This window comes from Pezoporus wallicus, unplaced genomic scaffold, assembly GCF_028554395.1.
Source record: "Pezoporus wallicus isolate ANWC-B61680 ecotype Strahan unplaced genomic scaffold, APGP_CSIRO_Pwel_v1 contig_9591, whole genome shotgun sequence".
NCBI classification, from domain to species: Eukaryota; Metazoa; Chordata; class Aves; order Psittaciformes; family Psittacidae; genus Pezoporus; species Pezoporus wallicus.
The window spans coordinates 141,785-167,579 of NW_026637080.1; the positions used below are offsets into that span (position 1 = coordinate 141,785).

General features: G+C 51.7%; 1 protein-coding gene across 2 annotated transcripts; it reads left to right on the top strand.

The window, feature by feature from the left end:
- The first annotated feature begins 1,977 nt into the window (after positions 1-1,977).
- Positions 1,978-25,773, top strand: ZMYM3 (zinc finger MYM-type containing 3). 2 transcript variants are annotated; one of them, XM_057403141.1, is made up of 24 exons: positions 1,978-3,462; positions 4,167-4,210; positions 4,600-4,672; positions 5,459-5,750; positions 6,193-6,370; positions 6,809-7,021; positions 7,582-7,732; positions 8,286-8,401; positions 11,910-11,996; positions 12,312-12,462; positions 13,043-13,215; positions 13,639-13,804; positions 17,538-17,596; positions 18,058-18,226; positions 19,101-19,216; positions 19,358-19,532; positions 20,078-20,224; positions 21,043-21,146; positions 21,687-21,855; positions 21,977-22,128; positions 22,580-22,694; positions 23,601-23,855; positions 23,943-24,060; positions 24,466-25,773. In XM_057403141.1, exons 1-24 carry the CDS (start codon positions 2,580-2,582, stop codon positions 24,662-24,664), a joined length of 4,305 nt encoding a protein of 1,434 aa, XP_057259124.1. In that variant the 5' UTR covers positions 1,978-2,579; the 3' UTR covers positions 24,665-25,773. The 2 variants fall into 2 exon arrangements, with proteins under 2 accessions (XP_057259124.1, XP_057259125.1); XM_057403142.1 differs by lacking the exons at positions 13,043-13,215; positions 13,639-13,804 and having other exon boundaries at positions 1,979-3,462.
- The last annotated feature ends 22 nt before the right edge of the window (positions 25,774-25,795 follow it).

Consider the following 25,795-nt stretch of genomic DNA (forward strand, 5'->3'; position numbering starts at 1 on the left):
AGCTGATGAAAGTGGATTGGATCTTGAACAGAAAGGGCAGGTGCTGTGCTTCCAACCAGAACATGCATTTGGGTGGTCTTACTCCAGACTCCTGGGTCTGCAGAAAGGTCTGTGTATCTGTCTCAACCACATATCAGTAGTTTGGAGTTAACTTAATCTGCAGATTATTTATTCTTTTTAAGACCATTTTGTTGGTCAGTATTGTCTCCCATTAAGTTTGTTGGTCTTGTCTTGCATCATTGTGAGGGTGCTGGGGCGCTGGCACATGGTGCCCAGAGAAGCTGTGGCTGCCCCATCCCTGGCGGTGTTCAAGGCCAGGTTGGACACAGGGGCTTGGAGCAAGCTGCTCTAGTGGAAGGCATCCCTGCCCGTGGCAGGGGTTGAAGCTGGAGGAGCTTTAAGGTCCCTTGAACCCAAACTAGCCTGCGATTCTGCAATCATGATGATCTTGCACCCAAAGTTTTAAATCAGTGTTAAGGTATGCACTGTTGAAACCAGACTCTTTTTGTCTATTTGTAAAGCACATGAGAAGCATGGCAAGAACATAGTTGAATCGATGCTTGCGTTATTCTCTGGGAGGGAATGTCCAAATGGATTTCTTATGCTCTGAACTGTTCCCAGAGTCTATTTCTACCAAGCAAAGACTAGGCCAGCTGAAACTGGCGACTACTCTATGAGTATTGCCTCTGTGGTTCATTGCAGACTCATGCAAAGTATCTGAAGGTGAATTTGAGGAGGATGTTAGTCCTGTTAAGTATACCTATAAATAAACTTTCCTTATGCATCTGGTGACTTGACCTTTCTGCTGCTTATTGTTGTAAGGTCTGCTGTCTGTCTGGAAATCTGGGTGGGGGCATCTTGGAGAAGGAGGCATTGTTTGCTTTCTGAACAGCAGAAAAAATGTGTTTATCATCCTGGGAGGATTCTCACCTGCTTCCAGTCCTTAGGAGCTTTCTTTCAAATGTCTTTATTTCTATTTTACTTTGTTATTCTTTCTGTCAGCCACCTGAAAACACATATTAGATCCTGAATTGCTCTTGGATTGGCTCGTTCCAGAAGCTTTGTCGCCTCTGTAACTAAAGAGTGAATGGAATCATCAAAGTCTTCAGTGGTGAAACTTGCTGGGAATCTCTGAAGATCACGTCTTGTGTAGTTTCTGTTTGTGATTGTGGGAACAGTGCTTATCGGCTGCTGTGAAACAGAAATTGTCACTGTGTTTTAAGTTAAAATAAGGAGGCAGTGATTTTGAACTCCTGGGTATGGAGTAGGGTACAATTCCCTAAAGTCTTGCTTAAACAAATTTCACAAGTTGAGTACTTTCTCTGTCAAAGTATGTCCTGTTCAGTTCTGAACAAACCATCTGTGAGTGAGACTTGGTTATGCTTTCAGGGGGAAGGATACAATGAAAGAATTAATCAGCCTTCACCAGTGAAATTATTTCAGCATTCCTCCTTCATTTATATAGGTGAGTTATGCCCGTAGTAAGCCCCAATGGACAGGAATAGTGAATCTTCTGCTTCAGGGCCTAAAACAGTGCCAAATTTAGAATTAGAATATTTTTAATAGCAGTGGATAGGTTGGTGACACATCTTCTGATTCTTGTGCCTTTCTTGTAGTGTCTACTAACAGCTTGTTTTAGAATCACAGAATCATGGAATGGTTCTCTAAGCAGCCTGTTCCATTGCTTCACCACTCTCACACTGAAGAGTTTCTTCCTTATATCTAACCTAAATCTCCATTGTTTCAGTTTGAACCCATTCTCCCTTGTCCTATCACTACGTTCCTTGATGAAGATCAATATTGTCTCCCATTAAGTTTGTTGGTCTTGTCTTGCATCATTGTGAGGGTGCTGAGGCGCTGGCACAGGGTGCCCAGAGAAGCCGTGGCTGCCCCATCCCTGGCAGTGTTCAAGGCCAGGCTGGACACAGGGGCTTGGAGCAAGCTGCTCTAGTGGAAGGGGTCACTGCCCGTAGCAGGGCGGTGGAACTGGATGAGTTTTGAGGTTCCTTCCAACACAAACCAGTCTGGGATTCTGTGACTATTATCTCCTACAGTTTTGAGACTATGCTATAGCTGTAGTTTATGGTTCATATGGTTCATATCTGTTTATATCTGTCCTCTGACAAAATTCCTGCATCTTGTCATCCTGTATCTTGTTCAAGGCACAGTCTACAGACCTGTAAAGATCTTTCTGCCTCTATGTTTAAGAGAAGAGTTATTTTAAAAATAGATATGTTAGCTCCATGAGTAAAGACCAGGAGAAAGGACAGACATTTAGGTCTGGTGAGACAGACAAAGGCAGGGAAGGGGGCATTACACACCACAGAACAGCTGTGTGAAGCCTCAAGTTGGTACTCAAGTCATTTCTGATACCCCACTGTGTCATTTATCATAAGCAAGTCTTGTTGCCATGCTGTGATGAGGTGTATGGAGGCTGTAGAGTTCCCAAAGGTTTGCTGTGTCCTGCTTCCTTGTTTTACTCCAACATTGTTCAGAAGAGTGGACAATTCATGTGCTGTGTTAGACTGCTTTTCGTTAACTTGCAAGTCTTCCTCTCCTTTCCAGTTGCCATCTTCTAAATGGATTCCAGCGAATTTCCAGGATCTTTGGACCCCTTGTCCTTGCCTGACAAACCACTTATTGGTGATCTTCCTGCTGACATGGAGTTTGGTGAAGATCTCCTGGGCTCCCAAACAGCTTCTACTGAGGAAGTTTCAGTACTTCAGCCCCCTGACTGGGATCAGTCCAAGCAGATGACTGCAGATGGGAACTTGGGCCTTCTAGTGAAAGCAGACAGCCTGTCTGAACTAAGCAAATCAAACAACCTCGTTCTAGATAAACCTGCTGTCTTAGATATGCTGGAGAAACCTGGTGTCTTGGATGACTCAGATAAAACTGCTGACTTGGCGGAGCTGGATAAATCAGAGGGTCTGGATGCGCTGTATAAAGTACATCCTTCCCAAGAAGTGGAGGATAGACCGGCAGACTCCTCTGCCCTCTCTAGGGAAGCTCTTGTTCCAGAAACATGGAAAGAAGAGGGAGATTCACCAAGAAGTGATTCTGGGGATATTAAGAAAGATGGTGCTGCTGCTATTTCTGCAGTGTCTGATGACAACACCCCTGAATCACCCCGACAGCCTGTTCCTGACTCTGGGAACCTCAGCAGTGCCCCAGCCATGGAAGAAATCACAGAGCAATCCTCAAGTCTGCCAATGGCCCCCTCCCAACCCAGTCTTAAACAGACAAAGAAGACAAGGTTGAAGGCAGCAAGGAAAAGCTCACCCGTGCAGAGGGAAGGGCCAACAGGGGAATCAGAGGTGGAACTGAGCATGGACAACAGAACTGCAGCTTTGCCCCCTGAGCCCACAGAGGAAAACCAGGCAGAGGAAGGGGATAATAGTGGGAACAGCTCACTTAAAGAAAATAGTGTACTGAAAGCACAGGAAACTTCACCACCTGCAGGTAGGTCCTTATCTCTGCAGAATTTGGCTTTGTTTTGCTCAGGAGGTCATCCTGCACATTGCTGAAGCTGGAGTCTGTTTTGCATTTCAACTTTGCCCATTGTCCCCTGTTATGGAAATTGTCAACGCTGCTGATGGGCTAGATTTGGGGAAGGAGTCTTGCTTACAGGGAATAATGCTCTGGCAGCTCCTCCCTTGATGCACACAAGCTTTTGGTCTAGCTTTCATAGCTTTAACTTTGTTTTTTGATGCTTGTGTCAGCTAGGAGGTTCCCTGGTAAAGCTGCAGCTGCACCTCAGCTTAGCTCGTGCTCTTCATCACTGGAGTTCCTTTGCTGAAACTGAGGGTCAGCCAGAAGGTGTTTCCAATAGGCAAAGTCCCTCTGCCTAGGCTGGACCTTCTCAGGAGATCCTCAGTCTTGGTCAGAAGGAGTTGAAGGCAACTGTCCAGCATGCCTCTCCCTTGCAGGGAGGTCTCCCCCTTAAAGAACTTCTCCCAGGCTATGTGTTTGTATCTCTAGTTATAGATGGTTTAGGAGCTTTCCTGTGTCTGATCACCACCAGAACTGTGCTTCTTAGCCAGGACTGTCTGAGGCCTCATGTGCAGACTGACCCAAAGGGTCGCTGCATTTGAGGAATGCCTGTCCCCTTCTGTTAGAGAAAAGCAAGATGTTAGATGCAAACGTCTTTTGTGCTTCTGTTCCAGGAGAAGGCCTGTCTGGGAAGGGAAGCGAGCTGCCAACTGAGAAGGTAAGGATGATGCAGTCAAAGTATATATGCTACAGGAGCATAGAGGGTGGCTGGCATTGTCAGACCCTGTGAGGGACACTGGCTGTCTCGTCACCCCTCTGGTGTTTGCATGTCTCCTGTGATGGAGTGATCCCTGTGCGCTGCCACTGTGCTGTAATGTGTCTTCAGAGTGTATCTGCTACCTCCAGCTGGAATGTCATTCTCATAAGCCTGCTTCCTCCTATCTCCTGTCTTGCCAACTCTGGTCAGGTATCTGTGGAATTACCCGTTTTCAGCCTAGTTACTAGGAAAGCAGATCCCAGAAGCTGGAATTCCACCGTGATCTGGGGTATTTGTCCATGGTTGTCCTAGCAGATGCTTAGCCTAAATATTTTTTTAATGTCTCCTAGGAGCAGAAAAGAAGTGAACGAGCCAGAAGATCAGAAGCTGCCAGGCCTGAAACTGTGAACTCCTCAGAGAGCAGTGAGTAACTAGGGCTGGTCAGTGCCTGTTTTCAGCCCAAGAACAGGGTGCAGGCTTACTGTGGGCAGGTGGCTCATGGTGTGAGTGCAGTGGGAGCTCTGGAGCTTCTGTACAGATCTTCCTCTTATGCAGAACAGGTACCTTCACCCCATGAGTCTTCATCCTTGGGTACTTGCCTTGCTTTCTCAGGGCACTTACATTAAAGGGAGGGTTGTAATATTTTTACAAACACCAAGTAATAGAGGAAGATGGGTTGTTCCCAGGAAATCCATCTTCTCTCTCCTCAGCCACGAACTTTCTGCCTTTGGTCTCTATGGCTGCAGGCTCTCTGAAGGAAGATTACATTTAGGGGTTTTCCTGCACAAGACCATGAAGTGTCTGGGTGAGATGTTGAGTGTCACCCTGCTATTCCCTAGTATTTTTATGTTGCCCCTTCATTGCCTGCCTCTGCTGGAAGCTGGTGATCCAGCTGGGTCCCTTTAAGGGCTTGAAGGGTTTCCTGCTGTAAATGTTCACTTTGGCCTTCTGCTCAATCTTGGCAAATCCTGATTCCTGGAGAGAAATTGGACTTAAGTCCAGTTTGCTCAAAAACCTCCTGGCTCATCTCCAGTTCCAACAGAATACCTTTTAAGGGTCCCTTTATCATTCCACCCAGACAGGCACAAAGCATGTAGAGGGACTGCGGAAAGGTGACCCCAGAAAGCCTCAGCATGTGTCTCATGGTGGAGGTTTCTGTCTCAGTTCCTAATGAGGGATTTCTGTGCATCTTTCTCTGCTGCTTTGCAGTTCCAGTCTCTGACGAAGACTCTGATGCCATGGTGGATGATCCCAATGATGAGGATTTTGTTCCCTTTCGCACCCGCCGCTCGACTCGCATGTCTTTACGCACTCAGCTGGCTCAGCGAGCTGCCCGCTCTACTGTCACCAAGATGACTTGTGCCAACTGCCAGGCGCTGCTGCAGAAGGGCCAGACTGCCTACCAGCGGAAAGGGCTCCCTCAGCTATTCTGCTCCAGCTCCTGTCTCACCACCTTCTCCAAAAGACCACCTGGCAAGAAGATATGCACCTTCTGTAAAAAGTATGTGTTCCTTTCCCTCTCCTCGATGCTCCCCTGCTTGTGACCCCATCCACCTACCCCACAGCTCTACCTGCCAGTCCCCGTCCCTGCGACCCTCATGCTTCCCATTCATCCACATCACTCCTGTCCAATGCCAGCTGCTGCCTCATGTCTTCCTTCACACACCATATATCCCATGCTCCCTATACCCTCTTCACGTTACTGCCTTTCCCTGCCTGTCCACACACTTGATGCCCCATATCTCAGTCTCCTCTCAAAACCACCTCCTGCATGCTCCATCTTCAGGCACCGTACCTCTGGCTTGGGACAGCAGGTGCTATGAGACAGTTCTTGCCACCCTTTTGGGACCCTAGGAAGTCCTGTGCATCACAGTGTGCCGTCCTGTAACCTTCCTGGCAGAACTGGTGTGCCTCTGCAGTAACACATCCCCTCCATATCCCAGGGAGATCTGGAACACCAAGGACTCTGTGGTTGCCCAGATCGGTTCAGGAGGCTCTTTCCATGAGTTCTGCACCTCTGTCTGCCTCTCCCTCTATGAGGCCCAACAGCATAGACCAGCACATCAGTCTGCAGATGTATTGGACACCAGCCGCTGCAGTGTCTGCTACAAACCTGGTGAGGTAAATGGATCCCTTGTGCTTCATGTCCTGGATGAGGTGCTTGTGACCTGCAGAACTTGGTCCTGCCTGGGGGCCATCACAGGGCATTTGTTGGGTTCACCCATGGTGTGAGGTCTCAGCACCTGAATCAGCTTGGACTCACTGCCAGGTCCTTCCTTGTTGCTGTGAACCAGCCCTTGTTACAGCAGAAGAAATAAGGCTTCTGCTTCTCCCCACCCTGAAGCTCACTGCTTCCTGCTACTCCGCTCTCCCAGATTGCTCTGCTGACTTTTGGTGATGGAGGTCATCCTGAGTCCACTCCAGCTTCCATCGTGGTACTTGCCCCAGTTTACGTGTAACAGCCTATTCTCCCGGGGGGGACATGGTTGTATTGTTGCACACATGTTGGAAGGAGGCATAAGGTGGTCTGGGGGAGTGACAGGAGCTATGTCTCTGCAGATCCAGCATGAGGTCAGCAATGGGAGCGTGGTTCACCGCATCTGCAGTGATGCCTGCTTCACCAAGTTCCGGGCCACCAAGGGGCTGAAAACCAACTGCTGTGATAACTGTGGACTTTACATCTACAACAAGGGCTTGCCACTGGAGTACCTCTTCCATGAAGGCCAGCAAAAACGCTTCTGCGACTCTGCCTGTCTCAACAGTTATAAGAAAGTGAGTGGAGACAGCTGCCTGGGGTGGGGGTTCTTTGTGGGCACACAGCTCTTTTGCTTGGGGTGGCACAGGGCACTTCATGCAGTAGCAGGTGAATTGAATCCCCTTGGCCTTATACTGCTGACAAAGCATTTAAGAGATTGCTATGGAAAAACTTCAAAGCAGGCCAACAGAATTTATTCTGTATGCAGCCCCTCTTGGACCTGAGCCACGGGTCAGGCACTCCACAAGCTGGACTGTGCAGTGATACTGGTATATGTAACTTGTATGGGCTGGCTTCTTTTGGATGTCTCCTCAAAGTTCCTCTGTAGCCTGAGCAGGCAGCGCTTAACTGTCTTGGTGGGATTGCCAAACTCTGTATTCCTGCCAGCGTATCCGTGAATTGAGGTGAGGTGCCAAAGGCAGCCTGAACCTGCAGACTATGAGCCTGGCTCTGGCATCAGGTGTTCCTGCAGGAGAGCTGCCCAGTGGTGGACGTGATAGTGGGGTAGGATATGAGGGTTGGACCTCATTGGCTGTGATGGTGTCCCTGACAGCTTTGTTCTGCTCTGTGTTTGCAGAAGAACACTCGGGTCTACCCGTGCATGTGGTGCAAGACACTGTGCAAGAACTTTGACATGCTGCCCAACGTGGATCGCAGTGGCAAGATGGGCCTCTTCTGCTCCATTTGCTGCACTACCTCCCACAAAGTGAAGCAGTCAGGCTTGGTTGGTAAGAGCACCTACATACAGGGTACCAGTCACCTGTCCATTCTAGCTCCTTTCTTGGTACCATTTATTGCTTGTGGATGAGGCTGGAAAGAAGGTGTGTTGCTTGCCTGGGGAGGAGTCTAGTGAGAGAAGTGGAGATTTGGAGAGGGAGGAACCCTTGCATGTAGACACCTTAATAGTGAGGGGTAGTACACATTGCTGTTCTTGAGAATGCAGAAAGCAGCTGTAGTGCTGTACTGTGCTGGCATTGCTCTTTCCATTACATGGAGTACCAGGGTGTCCAGGAATGAGTGTGGTCTCTGATGCAATATGCAGCCTGTTTTGTCCAAATTCCTGTAGAGCCAGGGTCACTTCCTTGAAACACTGCTTTCCATCCATTTTAACATTTTTGTCCTAGCAGAATCTGGTGCTCTTAATTTCCTGGTTTTCTTGTCCCTTGCTTTTTGATAATAGCTTGACATACCAAGAATGAGTGAGCAGCTTCCATGCCATCCTCAGAATCCAGTCCCACATCCTGTGCTGCTGCCCTCACCAATGCCTATCTGTTTCATCAGGTGCCCCTAGACCCTGCAGCTTCTGCAGAAAGAGTTTATCTGAACCCTGCTATTACAACAAGACAGACCGGGTTGTCTACCAGTTCTGCAGCCCCAGCTGCTGGACCAAATTCCAGGTATTGAAATATCCTTCATGCTGGGCTGGGCAATAGAGCTTGTGCCTCCTTTCACACTTAGCAGAGGCTTCAGCTTCCTCAAGCTCCTCAGGGAGGGTCCATAAGAAAGCCTCTGATGGAGTACAAGAGTTGTAGTGACTGTAGCTGCCCATAACTCAGTCTTGGCCCTATCTCCCCTCTCTCCGTTGGGATAAGGTGGACTGTAATTCACTCCCATCTATCAGGTTCTGCCCAGTGGGAGTGCAGTGCAGTGCTGTGCTGTGTGAGTGGTTTGGGATGTAATGGTCTTATGAGGACATGAGCAAAAGCACAGCAGTAAGCTAGCAGAGCATGGTGGGAACCTGCTAGTGGGTGGAAAGGGGCAGAGCTGCCCTCTGAGCAAGGTGTCACCAAAGAACACAAGAATTCTAGGATGTGTTGCCTTAAAGTTGACAAGCAGAAGGCCCGGATACCTCATGTTTAATAATCCTCAAAGGCTTGACTAGTGGTTTTCAATCTCCTCATGTTATGTTTCAGCATATGTGAAATGTTGTGGTATTCAAAGGCAACTGGAAGAATGCTAGTTTTGTAGAGTCGTCAAAAAACAAAGCAACAGGCCGGAAGACCTGGGAAACTTAGGTCAGGACATGCTTTGGGCAACTGTGAAAACTTTAGAGAATTCAGAGGTAGAGAGTTAGTTACTGACAGTTGCAGCATTTGGGTTTGTGAGGTTTTTTTTCTTGTGCTTTTTGTGTTGGGTTTTCTTTTTTGGGGGGTTTTTGGTTGGTGGGGTTTTTTTGTTTGTTTGATGTTATCCTTTGCTGCGGTCTTGAGTGGTTTTCATAGAGTGCCTGTAGAGGTTCTACGCTTGTAGACTTCATAAGACTTAAATTCTAGAATAGTTTGGATTAAAAGGGACCTTCAAAGCTCATCCATTTCAGCCCCCCTGCCATGAGCAGGGACATCTTCAACCAGACCAGGTTGCTCAGGACCACATCCAGCCTGGCCTGCTGGGCCATCTCCAGGGATGGGGCATCCACCACCTCTCTGGGCAACCTGTGCCAGGATTTTATCACCCTCATTGCACAAAATTTCTTCCTTTTATCTAATCTAAATCTCCCCTCTTTTAAATGAAAACCATTACATCTTGTCCTATTGCAGCAAGTCCTACTACAAGGTTTGTTCCTGTCTTTCGTATAAGCTCCCTTTAAGTATTGAAAGGCTGCAGTAAGGTCTCCCTGGAGCCTTCTCTTCTCCAGGCCAAGCAACCCCAACTCTCTGAGCCTGTCTCCTTCAGCCCTCAGAGCATCTTTGTGGTCCTTCCCTAGACCTGCTGCAATGGGTCTGTGTCTTTCCTGTGCTGAGGCCTTCAGAGTTGGAAATGGTATTCCAGGTGGGGTTGCACCAGATCAGAGTAGAAGGGCAGAATTACCTTCCTCAACCTGCTGGCCACGCTCCTTTGGATACAGTCCAGGATGTGGTCGGTTTCTGGGCTGTGAGCACACATTGTCAGCTCATGTCCAGCTTTTCATCCACTTGTACCCCAAAGTCCTTGGCAGGGCTGCTCTCAATCCCTTCATCCTCCAGCCTGTATTGATACTGGGGTGGCCCTGACTCACGTGCAAGACCCTGCACTTGCCCTTATTAAACCTCGTGAGGTTCACATGGGCCCACTTCTTGAGCTTGTCCCAGTCTCTCTGGATCCCATCCCTTCCCTTCAGCATGTCAACAGCACCACACAGCTTGGTGTCAGAGGCAGACTTGTGAGGGTGCTCGTTTCCATTGTCTACGTCATTGATGAAGATGTTAAATAATACTGGCCTCAATACGAGCCCCTGAGGGACACCACTCGTCACTAATCTCCATCTGGACATTGAGCCATTGACCACCACCCTCTGGATGCGACCATGCAACCAATTCCTCGTCCACTGAATAGTCAATCCATGGAATCCACATCGATGCCATTTAGAGAGAAGGATGTTGTGTGGGACTGTGTCAAAGTCCAGACAGATGACATCCATAGCTCTTCCCTTGTCCATTGATGCAGTCCCTCCGTCACAGAAGGCCACTAGGTTGGTCAGGCAAGACTTGCTCTTGGTAAAGCCATATTGTCTTGTCCTCCACATGCCTTAGCATAGCTCCTAGGAGGACCTGTTCCATGAGCTTGCCAGGCACAGAGGTGAGGCTGACAGGTTGGTAGTTCTGAGGGTCCTCCTTCCTACCCTTCTTAAAAATGGTTGCAATGTTTCCCCTTTTCCAGTCACCAGAGTCTTCACTTAATTCATGTAGCTTGAATTTATTGCCACATGAAGTCAGGATTGTAACCTGTGAGTAAACCCATGCCTAACCTGGACTGGAGCTGTCTTGCTGGCAGATCTTAGAACACACTTGTGTCAGGAAAACGACTGGCAAGAGTGTTTCAAGATGGCTTCTTGGGGATTGGTATTAAGCCCAAGGAGTTGAACATCTTCATCAATCATCTGGCAATAAAGTCAAAGTAAGCATGATAAAATTTTGCAGATGAAACAAAAAGTGGTGAAGTGTTAACTCCTGCTGAGGTCAGGGCAGTCAGAGAAAGGAAAGCGATTGGATTGCCTGACAAGACTGATTCCTCCTAACGTGTGCTTGAACACAGCATTGTTTTACTGCAAGATCCTGTATCAGCCTTACTCAGGTAGTATGGGGATGTAAGTTCTGGGAAAGGAAATCTTTTACAAAGGCCCTGCGAGTACAGCAGATAAGCCATTCAGCGTGAATATCTCAGTTTACAACCACAGAGAGAAGGATTAAAGAAGTTATTGCAAGTAACAAGCAGAGGAACAGAGATTTAAAGTCTGGGGGCTGGGGAGCAAAAGAGCTACTTAGAATGTTGCACAGATAGGGAGGGTGTTCATGGAATGTCCAATTGGTTTTCAATATTGAAGAAAAAAATTGAAGTATGCTAAAAAAAAAAAATTACAGTTGGGCTGGAAAAATGCATGTACTGAGGCACTCAGAGAGCACCGTATCTGAGGTTGTCAGAAAGAAAATCAGGAAGATGACTTTATTAACAAATATGTCCTTGTGGACAAGACACTGAGTGCTAAATGGCTGTTTAATCTAGCAGAGAAAGGCGGGATGAGAACATCTGCTTGAATTCTGAAGTTCCATTATGTTGAAAATAGAAACTAGGCCCCTATGTTTCAAAATCTTATAGAGGAATTCTCAGAAGAGGTAGTGGATCCCCCGTCTCTTTAATATGTTTAAATCCAGAGGGATGGCAGCTTGAAAGCTTGCCTTCCTGAGAAGAGCTGGACCCAGTACACTGGAAGAAAAGTGAAATTGCTCAAGAATCTGGTTGCCAGGAGCTCAAAACATGGTGTGATGGACTAACTGTGAGTCACTGACAGTGGCCCCACGCACAGGGCTGAGCAGGGGCACGCGGGCTGCTGCGAGTGGTGGAGGAGGCAGGAGATGGTGGCAGTGCGAAGCGGGTGCTCGCTGCCCTCTGCGGGTGTCTCTCTCCATGAGCTGTCTCTGTTTCCTGCAGCGCACCAGCCCGGAAGGTGGGATCCACCTCAACTGCCATTACTGCCACAATCTTTTCAGTGGGAAGCCGGAGATCCTGGACTGGCAGGTGAGGACTTTTCCCCAAGGGGGGGTTGAGGTGGAGGCCAACCCCACCTCCTTCTTCTTGCTGCTCAAAGCAGAGCTCCTTCTGTGGCAGTGCTCTGAAGGCCTTAGCTGCAGAAATGTGCCTGGAGACTGCACACCAAATGCTGCGCTCCTGATGTTCAGCCGCATGTCAGAAAGGCAGGAGGAGACCTCTTCTGCCAAACTCTGCCAGGAGAGCTGGGGACTTGGCTCAACCTGTAGTCCGGCTCTTGCTTCCCTGAGAAGCGTGGGGACCTCCTGCCAAGCCTGGCTGACCGGGTGGTGGTCTCTTTGGCAGGACAAGGTGTATCAGTTCTGTTGCAAGGACTGCTGTGAGGACTTCAAGCGGCTTCATGGGGTGGTGTCTCAGTGTGAGCACTGCAAGCAGGAGAAGCTGCTGCATGAGAAGATCCGCTTCTCTGGAGTGGAGAAGAACTTCTGCAGCGAAGGTACTTGGGGAAGGCAGAGGAGAGGCAGAGCTCCCAGGCCAGCCCATGCTGGGGGAGGAGAAGAGAGCATGGAGAGGAACAGAGGGGAGACTGTTTTAGCCAGGCCCTGGGGCGAGAGCCTTGCCATGCAGTGAAGGGAGGACTGTCGTGGGGATGGCTTGCTGTCCAGCCAGGCCCTAGGGCAAGATCTTTACCATTCATTGTGTCCTTGGGGAGGGCTTTCTCACAGCTTTTCTCTCTCTGGGGGCTGGGGAGACAGCAGGTGGCAGCTCCGCTCCTCCTGTCATCATGCACTTCCACTCTTGCGTCTGGGCTGGCCTGACCTGGCCTTGCCCTGCCTGCTGGGTTCCTGCACACAGGAGGTTGGAGTCAGACTCTTCCTAGAAGCATGGAGGTGAGAGATGGCAAGTCCCCATGAGGTCCCATCTTATCCCAGCCCCAGGGGCCAGTGCTGGATTGTTCCCTACAGTGTGTTGCGTGTGCTCTGTTGTCTCCGCAGACCTGGATTCTGGTCATGTTTGGGTCAGGGAGGCCCCCCAGTTCATCCTGGGAAGGTTTCACTCCTATTGTTTCTCCGCAGGGTGTGTGCTTCTTTACAAACAGGATTTCACCAAGAACCTGGGCCTGTGCTGCATCACGTGCACCTATTGTTCTCAGACCTGCCAGCGGGCGGTCACCGAGCAGCTGGAGGGCAGTACCTGGGACTTCTGTAGTGAAGACTGCAAAAGCAAATACTTGCTCTGGTACTTCAAGGTCAGTATTGGCACTGGCAGCTTGTGCTAAGTGCTGTGGTGGGCACAGCACCCAGATATGTGGGCATTGCACTGAGGAAGTTCGCACTGCTGGAGTCTGGCTGGCACTGCTGCGGAGAACCTGGCACTGCTGGAGTCCTGCCTGGCAATGACGGGACACTGCTACGGGGAAGCTCACGTAGCTGGAGTCCCCAGCTGATCCTGCCAGAGCACTGCACTGAGGAAGCTCACAGTGCTGGATCCGCGGCTAGTGCTGCTGTGAGAAGTTCGCACCGCTGGAGGCCCCGGCTGGCACTGGCAGGGCACTGCTGTGGGGAAGCTCACAGCGCCTTGCTATGTGCACCTTTCACCGGAGAGTTGTGTTGCACTCGGAGGGGGAGTGGTTAGTTACTCGTTGTTTCTCTCCTGCTGATGCGGGCTTTAGGCAGCTCGGTGCCATGCCTGCAAGCGTCAGGGGAAGCTGCTGGAAACCATCCACTGGCGGGGGCAAATCAAACACTTCTGCAACCAGCAGTGTCTGCTGCGATTTTACAACCAACAGAACCAGCCCAACCTGGACACGCAGAAGGGGCCCGAGAGCCTGCTGAACAGTGAGTAGGAGGGAGGGAGGGGACCTGCATAGCTCAGTCCAAGAGACACAGGGAAGACTGAACAGCAAGGGGTGGAAGCTTCCTGCCCAGGACTGGATGAGACGCTAGGGAACAATCCTGCACTGGCCCTTGGGGGGGGAAAAGGACGGAGTGGGACCTAATGGGGCTTCTCCATCTCTAACGTCTATGGTTCTATGACACACAGGGCCCAGACGGGAGGAGCCGGTGCCAGCGTGCTGCCTGTAGCTCACACTCTTAGCGAGGATACTCAGGGATTTAACATCCTCATGTTGCCAGCGGAGAACTCGATTTACAGGGTTAGGGGACAGCGTGGTTTGGCATGATAATCCACCTGCAGCCCCACACCACCTCCGAGCTGTGACCTTCTCAGATCTCATAAACTAATCAGGATTGGGCCAGGTCAGTGCTTGGATGGGAAACATTCAAGGAAAAAGCAGGGTGCTGCAGGAAGTGGTGCTGGTGATGCTGTAGGTGGGCTCTCCTCAGCCAGAGCTGAACCTAGAACGATCTTGAGGGAGCGCTGAGCTGCTGGAAGCACTCTTGTCTTGTGATGTTAGATTGGAGTCCTACCACTTACCCAAAGATCGCTGCAGCTTTGAGGAGTTGCCAACCCCGTGTCCCGGATAACCCCATTCTGCATCTGTGGAGTTCCAGCTGGAGAGGAGATTTTAACTGCCTGTTGCCCCATTTCCTATCATTAACTTGAGCCAGTTGCTCGTGGAAGATTGCAAAGTGCTTTGGGGTCCCTCAGGATGGAAGGTGCTTGTAGTGACAGTGACAAGACATCGCTTGGCCCTTGGACGCTTGTGTAGTCTCATTCTGCTTGGTCCTTCATAGGCCATGATCTCCTAGATAATCTGTGTGATCTTGTTAAAATACCTGCAGCTTACAGTGGGACTCGCTTTGGCTCATCAAGCTTCGACAGATACCTGCATCACAGGCTCAGGGCTTTGCCGCCCTCTGGCAGCAAAAGGCATGAGGTGTAAAACCCTGACTGGGGTGCACCAAGGCGGGGAAACCAAGGCAATCTTCTGGCGAGAGACCTCATCCTCCATCTCTAGACTCTTCCTGGTTCCTCTTCTGACAGCACTGGACTGAACGCCAGATGGGGGAAGCCCTGGATGTCAGTGCTGCTTAGTCAGCAAAGCAGAGCTGCTCTGCCAGAAGCAGCCGGTTCCCCCAGCAAGGGGACTCCCAGCCTGCCCTCCAAGAGCCACCCTCCATAAAAGGCTTCATGAGGCAAGCAACTGCTCAAGTGGCAGCACGCTGGAGTGACCTGGATAAGGAACTGTTGGTTTCTACTTACTGCTGGCACAGGGGTGTTTGGGGGGAGTCTGCTTGATGGGAAACAGACTGTCCTGCTGCCCAGGGGAGGAAGAGGTGTTAAACTTGCTGGCTCCTGTAGCTCATCAAGTGATTCCACAGCCCTAGCCATGCTGTTCTGTTTGCCCGCTCCTTTCAAGGCATCTCTCTTGTGAGGGACTAGTAACACTGCTTCTGGGACACAGGCACAGAGAGCAAGCTCTCTCTGCAGAGGGAAGCATGTTTCACACCATTTCTCCTTGGAGCCATGGACCACAAGCTGAGAGGTACCTTCACCACCACCACCCTCTGAGCCCCGTCTCTGCCACACCTCTGGAGGTCCCCCAAGAACTTTGCTTTTCGGCATATGGGGCACTACCCTTCACCATGCCACAGCTGCCTCTCCATGCACCCTGTGAGGCACAGGGCTTTGAGGGCAGCCAAGGAAAAGCTTGTCAGCAGTGGTGAGCACTCCGCTGAGCTGAGCTGATCTGCGCCAGCAGCTGCCATGCTTGGTGAATGACACTGGTGGCATTGGACCCTCTGTGTCCTGGCACACTCATTCCGTGTCAGTTGTGGGATAGCTGTGGAAACCCTTGTCCCAGGACTGTGCCATACTGCTAAGCTTGAGGAAGGGTGATGGAGCCAGGGCCTGCCATGTGCTTACACAAAGAGTTTTCCAGCCCAGAATGCTGTGTGGGGGATTTTGGGAGGAGCAGTTTGTCAGTGCATGGTGAGGAATAGCTTCTGCCTGGTCCAGCCAGGGTCTCCTGTGGACCTGGTAGCTGTGTTGCCAGCTCACAAGGGACTGCCTGGATTTCAGGCCCATCTTGAGCAGAGCTGCTGACTGCTTGCTTCTTCTCCTGCAGTGGTTGCCCAAAACCATTCATTCCTGTGACCCAGTGGCTGCTGCCATCCCAGTGATCTTGGGAGTGCTTGCTGACAACGAAAGTGGCCATTCCTTTGCTGGGAACAGTCTGTGTGATGAGGGATTGAGCTTCTGCCACAGGACTGTGCCCAGAGACTTCCAAGGGGAACTGGCTCTGCACGGGGCCATCCAGCTGGAGAGGATAGAGGGTCAGAAGTCATGATTGGTGCAGGCAATGCAGCTCCTTTGCAGCTCCTGGCTGGTGCTGGGATGAGAGCAAAGAACAGGCTGCAGCTTTCCTGGAAGCCTGAACATGTAGCACATGGAGCTTTGTGGCAGGAGGATCTTGTTTCCCTTAGCTCTGAATCATTGGTCTGTGGGGCAATCAACTTTGCTTTTGATTCTGCTGTGGCAGAAACTGTGCTCATTTTCCATAGCTTGTCTTTTCTCATTCAAGCCAATGTCTCCCACCTAGACTTGCTGTCTGTCCACTTTGGGCCGGTGAGGGGGAGTTCTTGGACCCATTGAGACTGTTGCAGATCCTATGGCTGAATGCTCAGCTGCAGGCTAAGGAGCTTCTTTCAAATGGAACTTGCCCATCCCCATGTGGTGGTCAGCAAGTGAAGCCTTCTGAGCCTCCAATTTTTCAAGAGCAATCCTGCATTTCCTTGGGACAGAGGAAAGCTGCACAGTGCAAATGTCCACTGCGTCTTTCCTGGAGAGCCTGTCTGTGTAGGAGGTGTAAATGGGGCACACTCCCTTTGGGTGCTGAGACCTGCTGTTTTCCTTGCAAGTTTCTCCTTCATGCATGGCCCATGGTTAGTCAATGCTGTAGAAGGCAGTTCTTTTTCCCAGCCACATGGGTAACCAGGGCTCACTGGAGACTTGGATGAAGCTGCTCTTTTAGCTCATCAGCCTTTGAGATGGGTGCAGGTTCTCTGCAGCGCAAATGAGCTCGAATTATCATCCAGGCCAGGATGATGCTGTCACCACCTGAGACTAGTGTCCACCACATGTGCCTCTTCCCTGCAGGTGATCCCCTCTTTCCTAGGGGAAATCCATTGCATCCCTTGGGCTGGGGCAAAGCTGTCTTTGCTTTCTGGGATATCTCATAGTGCTACTGCTAGCTCTGTCACCTTCTTCCTAGGGATCTCGAAGCACTTTGCCAAGATCTTTATAGCAGGGAGATGGAGGCACAGGGAGGGGCCATGGCTCGGTACAGCAAGCCAATAGGCAGAGCTGGGAGTAGAGCCCTGGATTCTCTCTACAAGGGGCTGGGATTTCTCCTGACCTGCTGTGATGGGGATTGGGTGGACTGTAAGGGAGCACAAAATGACATGGGAATAATTTGATTTTGTAGGTGTAGTGTCTTCTGAGCTGCTAGGACTAGAAATTGTGGAAACATTAACTGCTCCTGGAGTGGCCAGGAGCAGTTTCTGGGGAGCTTGTCCCTGTGCTCTGGCTGCTGCCACCTTCAGTCCCAGCACTGGGACCTGTTGGCTCAGGAGCTCTTGAATTTAGAGCTGTTGCTTTCTCTTACAGGTCAGACTTCAGAGCCAAAGACACCTGCTCCTTCCCTACAGAAGGCAGAAACTAACACGGTAAGGCACATTGGAGGTAGGAGTTTGCAAAATAGCACAAAGTGGCTGTCCCCAAAGAGAGGGAGATTTCATTCTCCTGCCACCAGCACATTCTAAGATGGCTGAGTAGTGGGAGCTGGTGAGAGCTGCTGGGGAAGACAGCATCAGTGTATCTCCTGCAAGGAGGAAGAATAACCATTCCCTGGGAGCTGATGATAGGTTCCCAGTCAGCCTGCCACTGTGCTCTCCTGTGCCTGGGACAGTCACTGTCCCACCAGTGCCAGGCTCCCTCCTGGCAGCTGCAGAGGTGCAGTACAGGCTCGCTGTAGTAGCAGCTTGGCAGTCCTTCTCCAGGTCTGTGTGTGTAGGGCACTGCCAGACTCCAGGAGGTGCTTTGGGAGTCCTTGCAGCTGTACCTGTGGTGGGGAAGAGGTGGTGCTGTCCAGGTGGACACCAACCTCCTGCTTTCTGCATTTCCTCAGCTCTCAGTGAAGGCCTCCTCAGCCCAGATGTCTCCAGCTGCGCCGCCACCCCCTGCCCCTGTGCTTCCAGCCACCCCTCGGAAAAACAAAGCTGCCATGTGTAAGCCACTGATGCAGAACCGGGGCGTTTCCTGCAAGATAGAAATGAAGTCCAAAGGATGTCAAACAGGTAGGAAAAGAAGACATAATGACAGGATTACAGGAGCTTTTTGAAAAGGCCAGTGCCACGTCCCTGCTCCCGAATAAATGTGAATCCAGCTTGGAATGCTGTGTGGAGTGGCTGGGTTGTTGGCACCATGCTGAAGAGTCTCAGGACGCTGCAAGGCACACGCAGCAGGGTGGGAGGTAGGGAGCCCATTTCCATCAGCAGCAAAAGGAGAGACACAGAGAGCACTGCAGCATAATCCCACCTCTTGTGGGACAACTGTTCCTCTGGAGATTGTCAGCTTCCCTGAGGGGCTATCTGCTGAGCAGGTTCCACTGTGTAACTCCTGTTGGGCATGTGTGTGTGGTCTTCAGAATCTCTTTTATAAGAGCAAGTAGTGGTAGGAAAAGGGGGAATGGCTTTAACCTGCCAGAGAGGAGATTGAGATGAGCTCTTGGGCAGAAGCTCTTCCCTGTGAGGGTGCTGAGGCGCTGGCACAGGGTGCCCAGAGAAGCTGTGGCTGCCCCATCCCTGGCAGTGTTCAAGGCCAGGTTGGACACAGGGGCTTGGAGCAAGCTGCTCTAGTGGAAGGGGTCCCTGCCCGTGGCAGGGGTTGGAACTGGGTGAGCTTTAAAGTTCCTTCCAACACAAACCAGTCTGGGCTTCTATGATATGCAAGGTAAGTCTCAGTAGGGCCACATAAGAGCAGGGCTTGCACCTCTGCCAAGCTTGTCTTGTTGCAGGCTGTTTGGCTTGCTGCTGGTCCAGCTCTGCCCATGAGTCATAAAAGCTGGTGACTAGAAGGGCTTGGTGCTGGATGGGGTATGGCAGTGCACAGCAGGGCTGGGTGAAGGAGCTGCTGGGAGCAAGCTCACTGATGTACTTTTGCTCTTGTCAGAGGCTGACTGGAAGCCCCAGGTGATTGTGTTGCCAATCCCTGTCCCGATCTTCGTGCCTGTGCCTATGCATATGTACTGCCAGAAAGTACCTGTGCCTTTCTCCATGCCTGTCCCGGTAAGCGACACACTCCACCTGCTCATGTTCCCTTACTATCTTGATCCTGCCTTGCTTCTGTGTCCATCCTCTTCTCCTGTCTCTGCTTTTGCACTAGTCGGCTGAGTGTCAGTTTTCTGCCTGGTGTGCTGCTGTTGACAGGTACCTGTGCCAATGTTCCTGCCCACCACGCTGGAGAGCACAGATAAGATTGTGGAGACTATTGAGGAGCTGAAGGTGAAGATCCCCTCCAATCCCCTGGAGGCTGACATCCTGGCCATGGCTGAAATGATTGCAGAGGCTGAGGAACTGGACAAGGCCTCTTCGGACCTGTGCGGTAGGTTTCTGCCATGGTTTGGTCTGGCCCAACAGCTGGGATGATGCGGGGTTTGCCAGCTCTTGGAGCTAGATAATCTGCCTGGACTGCAGCTCTCCCAAAGCTTTCCAAAGCCTTTGAAAAGGCAGCGGGAAAGAGCAAGCCCTCAACTTCTGCTGAGGAGAGGTACCAGGAGGGAAAAGCTGCAGCAGGGACTGGTGTCTGCCACTGTCCCTTTTGGGGACGCCAGTCTTGTGGCACATGTGCAGCACTGTTTATTCAGGTGGCTGTTCAGGCTCTTGCCTAAAGCAGCTTCACAGGCAGAAGGCCAGCAATCCTGACCTCACAGGTCTTTTTACTGGGGCCTTCATTCCTCAAGCACCAGTGACTAGGGCTGTGGCGAGGAAGAGCGTCAGATGCCTTGCTGTCCAGGGAAAGCTGGGCAGTGCAGATGTCATGGACCTGCTCTGCTGCCGGGAGCCTGACTTCATTTCCCAGCTGTCACAGGCAAAACAGACAAAAGGCTTTCTTGAAAGCTGGGTTTATGATCTGCTTTTGCATTGCAGACTTGGTGAGTAACCAAAGTGCAGAGGGCCTCCTGGAGGACTGTGATCTGTTTGGACCAGCACGGGACGATGTGTTGGCTATGGCTGTCAAGATGGCAAATGTTCTCGATGAGCCGGGCCAGGACCTGGAGGCTGACTTCCCTAAGAGTAAGCGCTGGGTGAAGCAGGCATGCAGGGCTGCTCATGCTGCAGCAGGGTCCTCCCACTGCCCCTGGCTGACCATTGCATTGACCAACGCACCACAGCATTAAGAGCTGTGTGAACTTGCCTCCCTATCCCCTCTGACTGAGCAGGATTGAGGCCAGGAACTGAGAGTTGTTGCAGGTGACTGCTTGCAGCAGGGGTGAGGAGATCAACACTTCTGAAGGAGTGTGTGTTTGCCTAGGCTAACTGACCTGTTGCAATCACAGGTTTGCAGAGAAGGGGGAATGAGAAGCTGTTTTAATAGCACTAAGACCAGAGAAGCAGCACTGGTATGCTTATGGATGATGATTTCAGAGGATCCAGTAAGGCAAGAGAGAGACCTGGACAGGACATGACATCCTGTGAGACAGCAGGTTGCTGTGTGTCCATTAGCAGGCAGACATTGGCAGAAGAGGCAGGGACTTGCAGGAGCACAGCAGTGCTGCGGGATGCTAGCAGCAAAAGACAGGGAATTGGGGTGCCTTTGCCATGCTGGCCTAGCACAAGAGCATGAGGAATGTTCCTCAGGTTTAAAATACAAACAAAAAAAGCTGTCAGAAGGAAGACTGGGAGGCTCTAGTTAGTCTAAGAAAGCTTAGCAGCATCTGACAGAGCTGTATCTCCTCTCTTGGGCTGTGGCTAAAAGTTCATGCCAGCCAGAGGTGGAGGGTGTGAAGTGTTGGGCTGCATGTTCCCTCTTCATCTTGCTGTAAGAACCAGGTGAGTGCAGGGGACAGGATGAGAAGTCTCAGCTGAGCCCTTCTGCCTGTGCATACTTTCAGACCCTCTAGACATCAACCCCAGCGTGGACTTTCTATTTGACTGTGGACTGGTGGCACCAGATGATGTGTCCACAGAGCAAGATCTGCCTCGTGCTGTCCGAAAGGTGAGCTTTCAATGGGTATGGTCTGTTTAATGCTCTTTGGGCTTGGAGTAGGAGCTGCTCTGTGGGATGCTCCATCCCAGGCGGTGTTCAAGGCCAGGTTGGACAGATTCTTGGGTGACATGATCTAGTGTGAGGCGTCCCTGCCCATGGCAGGGGGTTGGAACTGGATGATCTTAAGGTCCTTTCCAACCCTAACTATTCTATTATTCTGTGTACAAGGTGAAGTGTGCCAGAGGCTTTGGTGTGCTGGGAAGGTTGTGCCCTCTCCTTTCGGGGCATGCCAGGCCTGTGGGCCACTCATGGAATGAAAATGCTTGCCTGCCATTTCAGAGGAGCTTTGAATGCCACAGGTCATGTGAGAGCTGGCCTCTTTCCTGCCTGTGGTCCTCATAACTAATGGGCCTTGTTGGCAAAGATGCTTGCTGGCATGTGCACAGGTACAGCGGGGAGGGAGCTGGCAGTCAGCAGGTCTGAGGGGTGGCCAGGACTCCTGCATCTGTCCCAGGTAGGTGCCCAGTCTCACAGTATACCTCTCTGCAGGGGCAGAAGCGTCTGATGCTCTCTGAAAGCTGTTCCCGGGACTCAATGAGCAGCCAGCCCAGCTGCACAGTGTTGAACTACTCGTACGGTGTGAATGCCTGGAAGTCCTGGGTGCAAGCCAAGTACGCGGGAGGAGAGACGAGCAAGGGAGAGGAGCTACGCTTTGGCCGTAAGTGCCCTGTCTGGGTGGGGCTGAGTGGCAGAAACCTCCCAGGAGCTGGGTAGTGGGGTGCTGAGGTGCTCCTGCCCTTGCAGGCTGTTGCCTGAGGCTGCCATGCTTGTCTCCTCAGCCAAGCCCATGAGGATCAAGGAAGATATCTTGGCCTGCACAGCAGCTGAGCTCAACTACGGCCTGGCCCAGTTTGTCAGGGAGATAACACGGCCCAATGGGGAGCGCTACGAACCAGACAGCATCTATTACCTCTGCCTTGGCATTCAACAGGTGAGGGAGGGCTTGCTGCCTCAAGTCCTCCACAGCCAGACCTGGGGTCAGATCTAGTGTGGGGTACCTTGTACCCATTATTGTGCCTTCTGGGGACCAAGAGAGGCTCACTGAACTCTCCTTCAGTGCCTTGTCCCAGGGCAGCAGCCCCCCTCATTCAGTCTTTGTTCCCAAGCCTGGTAGTAGGATGGCAGCTATTCCCCAGCTTTGCACATCCCTGAGGAGGGCTGGGAGATCTCCCCAAACTCAGTCACTTCTTCAGCACCAAGGCTGCTGTGTCATACCCGAGGGTTTTCCTCACAGCTCTCAGAAGCAGCTGGTTTTAGGACTGCCCTGCAACTCTGGTTTTACAAGGACGGGTGCTCTTTGTGTGGGCTGTGGGCTCTCTGGCATGGGTTGGCATTCCAGGTGCTACCATGTCTCTCTTGACTGTGTGTTCTGTCCTTTTTAGTACCTGCTCGAGAACAATCGTATGGTGAATATATTTACAGACCTTTACTACCTGACCTTCGTGCAGGAGCTGAACAAGTCCCTGAGTGGCTGGCAACCCACGATCTTACCAAATAGTATGTGTCTCCACAGTACCTTCAGTCACCACATGTACCCAGTTTTTGCTTCTAGCCTTGGATCCCTCCAGTCTAATTGTGCTCCCTCAGCCTCAACCCTCTTCCTTGGTATAGACAGCACAGTCTCACTGTGTCCTGGGGTCATACTGACCCATAGCGACAGCAGAGCTGGCCTTGTTTATGCTTCAGTAGCTTCTTGTGCCCAGAGTCAGGGTAGCTGGGAGCAGAGCATGGCTGCTTTGCATCCTGGGACAGTTTGAATCTTTACGACACTTTATAGTGATGTCTCTACCGTTTGGCAAAGAGGATACCAAGCCTGGAGGCATGCGGGCACATGTATTTGTGTTCCCAACACGTGGGTGAGCCCTGCACGCTGTACTACGTGTTGGCCAGGGTTGCTGTGCTGCTGCCTTGTGAGCAAACTAACTTAGAGCTTTGGCAGAGGCTTTTCATGATGCTGTAATCTGTGCTGCCTTCCCTGTTCTGTTTTGGCAGTGGTTAGTTCACAGGTCTAGATTCTGCATATTGGTTGTCCTGGGCAGAGGCATTTGGTTCCAGACCTGCGTGTCTAAGCAGGAGCTGGCAGTGTCTGTCCTGCCTGCTGCTTTTCATTCATCTTGTGCTGAGTGTGGTGGAGCACTGGCCTGGAAGACATTTATGGCCATCTAGAGGAGTGAGTAGTTAGATTGATTTGGGTTCTGGCGTGTAGTTTGGCTGTGCTCTGAGGTAGCTTGTGGCTGGCTGGAGCCAGCATCTAGCTCTGATAGTGGCTCTGGAGAAGTAACTTTTTGCAAAGGGGGGTGTTGCGAAGCATCAGTCTTTTGCAGTTAGCTTGCCTCAGCAGGATGAAGGGATTGCCACAAAAGCACTGTTGATGTGACCTGGTTCTTCCTCTGTGTGTTACAGACACAGTTTTCTCACGTGTTGAGGAGGAGCACCTCTGGGAGTGCAAGCAGCTGGGTGTTTACTCACCCTTTGTGCTTCTCAACACCCTCATGTTCTTCAACACCAAGTTCTTCGGGCTGCAGACAGCAGAGGAGCACATGCAGCTGTCCTTCACCAACGTGGTGCGCCAGTCCCGCAAGTGCACCACGGCACGTGGCATGTCAAAGGTGGTGAGCATCCGCTACTATGCTCCTGCCAAGCAGAAGAAAGGCCGAGGTAGGGTCTGACAGAGCATCTCTGTGCCCCTCTCCCTGCCTCCCGTGTCAGGTCCCAGCCACGATCGTGCTCTCTCCCCCTCTGCAGATGGTAGCTCTGGAAAGCGGAAACGTGAAGAGGAGGTACCGATGCTGGAGCAGCGGGAGAACAGGATGAACCCGCTTCGATGCCCAGTCAAGTTCTATGAGTTTTACCTCTCCAAATGGTGAGGCTTTCTCTGGAAAAAAAAAGGCATGTGCCATTTTAAGGCTACCTCAGTTTTGATGGGACCCTGTGGAGTGGCTGCCGCTCCCCAAACATTTGTACTTGAGTGTGAAGCCTTGCCCAGGGTCTGCACTGCTTGTATAGACCATGCTTGAGAGAATGCTTCTCTCTGCCCCCTTCCACTAGTTTCCTCTCTCCAGCCAGGCAGGAGTGTGCAGTATGAGTACTCCTGCAATGTGAGCTTGGCTGCTTAGGGGCTTTGGTCCTGAGCGAGGAGCTGCAGATTCAGTTTGTGTCCTCATCTTGCCAAAGGATGAGAGGCTGTGACAAGCCTTGAGCCCCACCTTGATAGCCTTGAGGGCAAGCCAGGCTTTCCCAGGGCTCACCTCACACTCTCTCTCTACAGTCCTGAGAGTCTGCGGACCCGCAACGACGTCTTCTACCTGCAGCCCGAACGGTCCTGCATCGCAGAGTCCCCACTCTGGTACTCGGTCATCCCCATGGACCGGAGCATGCTGGAGAGCATGCTGAACCGCATCTTGGTCGTGAGGGAGATCTATGAGGAGCACAGTCGTCTCAGCGGTCTGGAGGATGACATGGACTAAGAGTGAGGTGCTGCCAGGCTGGCTATGCCCCAGCCCTGAATGCCTCGTGTCTCTGCCCCCTGCTACAGGCTGGGGGCTGTGCAGCGTGGGAGGGAATGGTGCTGCAGCAGTGCTGTCCCTTCGTCGTTACTGGACTTGGACATCCCATCCTGCTCATCACAGGCCTCTCCTCTGTACGTGACCCCCACGCTCAGTGCTGCCCCCTCTCCTGGCTGCTGGGTGAGCGTCTTCCCCAGGGCCAGCCCCCACAGCACAGGGGGGCAGAGCCTCTGGGGCAGCTTCCCTTGCCAAGCCCAGTCCTCCCCTACCCAGAGCCCTGACTCTGGTCCCTCTAAGCTGCACAATATTGAAGAGCGTTGTCTGGGACCAGTGGCCCTGAGGTTTTTAGTTCCCCCCTTCCTTTCACCTCCCCTGCAGAGGCTTCAGGTGCCCCAGCAGGAAGGGTAGCTCTGCTGCTGCAGCAGGATGGTGGTTTTGAGCCAGTGGGGAAGGACCCCTGGCATCCTGAGAGCTGCTGTGTCAGAGAAAGGGCTTGTTCCCAGGGGTGGGAGAGGTTCCTGTGCTGGAACACGAGGGCAGAGCCCTGGCCTCACTGAGGGGACACCTCCTGTGTACACCACTGGGCCACCTGCCTCAGTTCTGTTAATGTTCTCTGAGTTGGTGGAAAATTGATGGAGACTGGTCTGTGCCATCGCTGCTCCCCTTTCCCCACTGTCCCCTGTCCTGGCCTAACCTCCCTTCCTGGGTGCAGGGTGCCATCTGTGGGTCCCTCTGCTGCCTCTGTGGGCTCAGGCAGCTGCTGGCAGAAGCAAGGAGCACTGCCTGGCCTGCGCCCTCCCTCCCGCAGCAGCAGGGTGCCCGAGCCTGGCCCCGGGCTGTGCTGCTGCCTCCTGGCCCTCCTTGTGTTTTGGTCGGTTTTCTTCAGCTGTACATGAGTCTCCTATTGAGCCTGTATATATTGTTCTGGTCCCTGGCCCGGGGCCATCTGTTCTCTGTTTCCATGTGGAGAGTGAGCCACTCACCAGTCTTGTTGTAGTGATGCCAGGGCAGTAGGACTAACCCTGTGTCTCTGGAAACCATTCATTTCAAATAAAGATGCGGAAAGCTTTCAGCAGCCCCTGCTTCCCCTCG

What these genes read in the sequence shown, in the direction of transcription:
- ZMYM3 (XM_057403141.1), top strand. Translation starts at nt 2,580, where the DNA reads ATGGATTCCAGCGAATTTCCAGGATCTTTGGACCCCTTGTCCTTGCCT. An exon ending in TGTGAACTCCTCAGAGAGCA is followed by an intron (nt 4,673 to 5,458) that starts GTGAGTAACTAG and finishes GCTGCTTTGCAG; the next exon opens with TTCCAGTCTCTGACGAAGAC. An exon ending in TCTGCCTTGGCATTCAACAG is followed by an intron (nt 22,129 to 22,579) that starts GTGAGGGAGGGC and finishes TGTCCTTTTTAG; the next exon opens with TACCTGCTCGAGAACAATCG.